At 34.6% G+C, this 5,342-nt stretch overlaps 1 protein-coding gene across 3 annotated transcripts in view; it reads left to right on the top strand.

Moving 5' to 3' along the window:
* The window catches only part of LYPLA1 (lysophospholipase I), a 15,068-nt gene extending 10,660 nt beyond the window's left edge, over positions 1-4,408 (top strand). For all 3 annotated transcript variants that reach the window (XM_025204496.1, XM_025204494.1, XM_025204495.1), the window contains one exon: positions 477-4,408. In XM_025204496.1, coding sequence (XP_025060281.1) covers positions 477-530 — 54 coding nt within the window. In that variant the 3' untranslated portion in view covers positions 531-4,408. The remainder of the gene's footprint in view (positions 1-476) is intronic.
* The last annotated feature ends 934 nt before the right edge of the window (positions 4,409-5,342 follow it).

Raw genomic sequence — 5,342 nt, 5'->3', positions numbered from 1 at the left:
TTTTCAGGCAGATATCCATATGTCCAGGACCACATTTACAGCAAGTGTCCTGCTTTCCACAGATCAATGAATTGCATATCATCAACTAGAGTAGTACTTAAGGATGTAGAATTTCATTTATTCCCATTGTATCTTTGTTAGCATGAATTAATAAGGTTCTTCAGGTTACTTAACTATGCCACAGTGGTGATGCCTACTTTCTTTGTAACACTTTTTTTCTGAAGATGATTTTTTGTTTCAGAATCCCCTTAATAAAGCACACAGGATAGTAATTCAAAGAGTGACTTTGGCTGATTTTTATCTAAGACCTGTTTTGATTAGAGTTGGTTGAAATTCTAGAGTGATTAAAAAAAAAAAAAAATAGGTCATAGTAATTGAAGTGATGAAATCCTAAGAATTTATTGAGAGCTAACTGCTGCAAATGTCGTAATTGAACACCGAACTCTTCTCTAACATGTACTTTTATCCTTGAACAGGAGATGATGGATGTAAAGCAGTTCATAGACAAACACCTACCTCCAGTCGACTGACACGATTTAAGAGGCCTTCTGTATAATACACCAGCATCAGCTGTGGTTGTGTTTAATATTTTTCATGTGCCCAGTCTGAAAGCATTATTTCTATACCTGCTGTGTTACTACCGTATTGCAAATGTGTACCTACAAGGACTAAATAGTATATGCTTACAAGAAATGGCAATCTTTCAAGTTTTAATCATTCATTGGTGGGACTACAGAAAATGAGGCAGCTACGTAACATGTTAGGAAGTACCTGACTATGCTATTTTAAGACGGAGCTGCTTTTTGATTGTATAATTTTTAAAGTATTTATATGGCTACTTAAAAACCCATTTGGTTAAATGAACAATTTACACCTGCCCTGTTTGTTATATTTGGAACATGATTTATTCCTGATACATACTGAAATAGTAAGAAATTCTGATACATGAAAATATATTAGGATACTCTGTTTATGTATCTGAATCACAAAATATGCAACATGTAAAACAATAGGGGTATGATGGGGGAATAAATATTACTGAGTATAAAGCTTTAGATGTTAATGATTTAAACATTTACTGCATGTGAAAGGAGTTATCCTCTTATATACAAATAAATATGAATTAGTAACTTCAAGTATTATGTTCTGTATTTAAACCATAAGTACATAAGTGCCATATTGGGTCAGACAGATGGTCCATTTAGCACTGTATCCTTTGAGAGTGGCAGGAGTAGATGCACTAATCCAACCTAGGTTTTATTCTTAAAAATAATATCTGATCACAGAATAGGAAAAAATTCCCCCTCTCTCTCATCCATCTGCAAGTTGTCATTGTGGGGAAAGTAAGGGAGAGCTCAGTGATTTTTTTTTCCCAGACACACATTTACTACTGTTTGTCATTCTTTGGGGTTGGCTGAGGTTAATTTTTGTACATTGACCTTGAAAACTGACACACAACAAAAATATATTTTTGCGTTACATATTTCTCCCACACTTCAGGTCTCATGGTTCTGTTTTGTGTACTTTACCAAATTTATGTTTAAGTGATACTGTATTTTTGTATTAGTAATTGCAAGTAATTCTAAACTTTGGCTTAGAATAGTGAACTGGGAAACAATGCACTTGCACACACTGTGTATTTTTAATAGAATCATCTGTGACATTGGCATTAACTAATTTTACCTCCTAAGTGATATAGTATACATATAGTATGGAATTGGAATAATTTAGACTATAGTGAGAAACAGGCAACTCTTTCCTGAATTGTATACGCATATGGGTCTTCAGCCTTCATTTCTAAAGAAAATGCATGACTTGACATATTGAATACCATTCTCCAGTCCCCTAGAATATTCCTAGAATATATAAAAACATGTCTTGATATATACCTCTAGTGTGAAAGGTATTTTTTATCTCATGGAAATTTAACATTTGCAGAATTGTGGAACTGCTGATGTAAGTTCAGCACTAGATTAGTGGGACACCATTTCAAAACACTTGATCAGAAACTAGATGAGAGACCTTTTGGACCATTTATTCCATTTTCCTACTGTTGCCAGGTTCCATCTTATTTTACTTTATGAAAATTATTCAATCAAGTTCTAAGGCTGTGTCTGTACTAGGAGCACTGTATGAGAATACCAGTATGTTGTACCTGCAAAACACCTGTGTGCTATATACCAGTGATGCTGTGCTTTGTACCTGTAGAGCAGAGCCCTTTTCAAAGGAAACAAACTATGCTTGCTCTCTGATATAATATCTATGTTAAGGAACATTTGCCATAGTTGTCACTCAGGATCACACCTTTGCACATCCAACTTGACATAGTTATGCCAGCAGAATTCTGTAGTGTAGATTTATCTTGGTATCTACAGTTAAAATATTTTCTCATGTCTAATGCATCTCACTGTTAACAAGCTGTTTCTCTTCCTTATTAATATATCCGTGTCCCAAGCTATATAGGGCAGTTTTCTAACTGGAGTGGCACACTTCAGATATTTAGTCTTTATGTCCCTTCTGTAGCCAGTCTGTACATATCTTGATACGAAATCAGAAATAATTCCTTTGATTCTAGTTACTTCCTTAGCAGAAAAACAAACTGAAGAGTCTTATTTATGTCCAGATGGAAGTACAGTATTCTAATTATAGTAGCACCAAAGCTGTATTGAGAAAGTGTTATTGCTTTCTAGTTCAGAGTGCGAATTCTGAAATTACCTTGGCTCCTTTTGTCGTCATCTCACATTGCACACTTGCTTACCAGTATGTTCTCTACTTCTTGTGTGAAATACATCCCCAGGAGTGTCTATGCATGTTTCTAATCTGTAGGTCCTTTCCTGTACTCCTTTCTGCATTGTTTTCAGTTGAGTGTCTTAATATCATTAATATACTATAATTTTCCTCCTCCAAATGAGCAAACATTTTAAAGTGAGACTATTCCTCCCTCTATTAATCACATTTTTCCAACATTGATACACTGCAGTCTATTACTCTTGTTCAAGCTGGCATATGCCCTGGGTTGCCTGTTTCTAGTAACCAAGTATTTTTGCCTTGAATGTTGTACTAAAAAAGTATTAAATTTATTGCATGTATTTTGTGCTCTAATTTTATCTAAATATATAGTCAAATGTAACAAGATTTATTTGTATACTGTGCTGCTTTGCTGCTGCTTGTTAATGCTTCTTTTAGCCCTAAGGGGCTGTAGTGACTAAAGCAGATGCAAGTAAATGTAAACTACTGCACTTTGCACTACTCTGGTCCTCTGCTCCTGAAGAAGGAATCTTTTTCCAGTTCTTTGCTAGGGAGAACTGGAAGTTGCAGCTAAGAATCGGCAGCAGTGCTGATTTATTGCAGGTTTCCTATATCTTTCCTAGTTAACACAGCATGTCTCTTGAGCTGTGGCTCTTTTATAGGTGCTGGGGTTGGGGTCAGACTGAGGATGCTTTAGCTGCCACAGTTGCCTCCATTGACTGACATACTTTGCTATGGGACCTCTACTGGAGATGGCATATACCCTGAGCTGAAAATGAGCCTGGACTGCCAATTCTCAATGTTTTAGACCTATAGGATTGTAGATGTTAAAATCATTAATTTCTCACTTGCAAAATTAGTAATACCAGTTTCTAGAATGTGTTTGTTCATTTGATTTTTTTTCATTCTTCTCATCCACATGGAGATGACTACTACAAATACTGTTCAGTTGTTGAAATCCAAGAGTATAATCTAAATATCTGTAGTTTTCCCCAACTAGTAAAGAGAGCCAAGTATGTGATTTCTGTCTTTGTGACTTAATTTTAGAAATGTACCTAAGTTTGACTTTTGTGCAATCAAAAGTCTTAGACTGCCACCTGAACATGTTATCTACTTGTTAATAAAAACAAATTGAGTTTTACATCATAGGTCAAATCTTGCAGCCATTACTGGCTGCATGAGACAAAACTTTTGGCTTATTTGGGAACTTTGCCTTTTTGGGGCCTGTCAGATTTAGCTTTTAGCCTTTTATATTACGTAATTACAATGCAGTAAAAGTTGCTAAAAAGTACTGAACACTATGACTGGCGTTAAAGCAGCTAATGTAGTCTCTAATGGAGTAAATACACTTCATTACAACTGATAGAATGCCTCTTCATCCAGAGGTGCCATTTCACACACAATGGATATAATTTAAGAATGTATTGTATAGGATATTAATAAAGCCATATGTTTAAGCCTCTTACGTTTTATAAACAATCATTTAACAGTTAGCTTTCCTTTATGTCAAAGTGCATAATTGGATGTTTAATATGAAAATGAAGATGTTATTACTTAGTTTCCTCATTTATTTATAAAACTTAAGTTTTGTTGAATTGATTTCTGTAGTAGAAAACTGTAAATCTCTTTCAGTTTTTATCACTTAAAATAAACTTGAAACAATCAGTGTTTTGGAAGAGTTATTTCAGATAAGTGCTATATCAGCCTGTAGAAAGCCAGCTTTCATGAACAGTGTAATAGCAAATCACGCCAGCTGTCCTGGAAAATATGCAGGGTCTGTTTTTTGATTTTTTGGGGGAGCAAGGAGGTCTCCATTTTACAAAGAAATTATGATTTGCAGTTACTGAAAAGGGAAAAAAATCACTAAGTTCTCATCCTCTTTCCTAATGTTCATCCTTTTGTTTCATTTTAATTTCTTTTTCCCCTAGACATGTAAACTAATTACAATGTGCAGGAAGAACAAATTTGCTACCTAGTGTCCTTATTTTACAATAGCAGAAATGATATGGCTCACTTTGCTATTTGCATAGCTTTCTCCAGGCTTTTCTCTTCCTTGGGAAAAGCATTATTTTAGTTATGCAATTTTCAACATGCCTAACAGAGAATTAGCATTTTCAATAAAACTACAGAGTCAGATGTTGTATGTTCTCTAAAGGTTGTATCCATGAATACTGGGGCAAAAGGCACTACTGAATTTATTAATAAGATGATCCATTACTTTCCAGCACCCAGTTGCAAATTATTGCCATAACAAAGGACATCTTACTGTTCACTATTTAAGGAAAATGATAGAGAAGATATTTGATGAAACTTACAATATATGTCATCTTCCAAGGCAACTCCTCACTAGAGAGTGTCTGACGTGAAGTTTTCTTTTATGAAATTTTCAAATTAAGAGTAAACTAAAATTGGAGTACTTATTCAAAACATTTTTATAATAGACGCATTAACAATCTTAATTTTAGGTTTTCTGAAGCTAAAAAGTTTATGGACCTTAAAAAGCTCTTCAAAGATAGGGTGACCATGTTTCTTGAGTATCAAAATGGGACACTTACTTCCCTTCTATCTTTCCTCTCTAGCTCTTCAGTATGTTT

The sequence above is a fragment of the Alligator sinensis genome, unplaced genomic scaffold, assembly GCF_000455745.1.
Source record: "Alligator sinensis unplaced genomic scaffold, ASM45574v1 scaffold612_2, whole genome shotgun sequence".
NCBI lineage: Eukaryota > Metazoa > Chordata > Crocodylia > Alligatoridae > Alligator > Alligator sinensis.
Note: the sequence above shows the minus strand (reverse complement) of the source record. Positions and strands in the feature narration are given on the sequence as shown.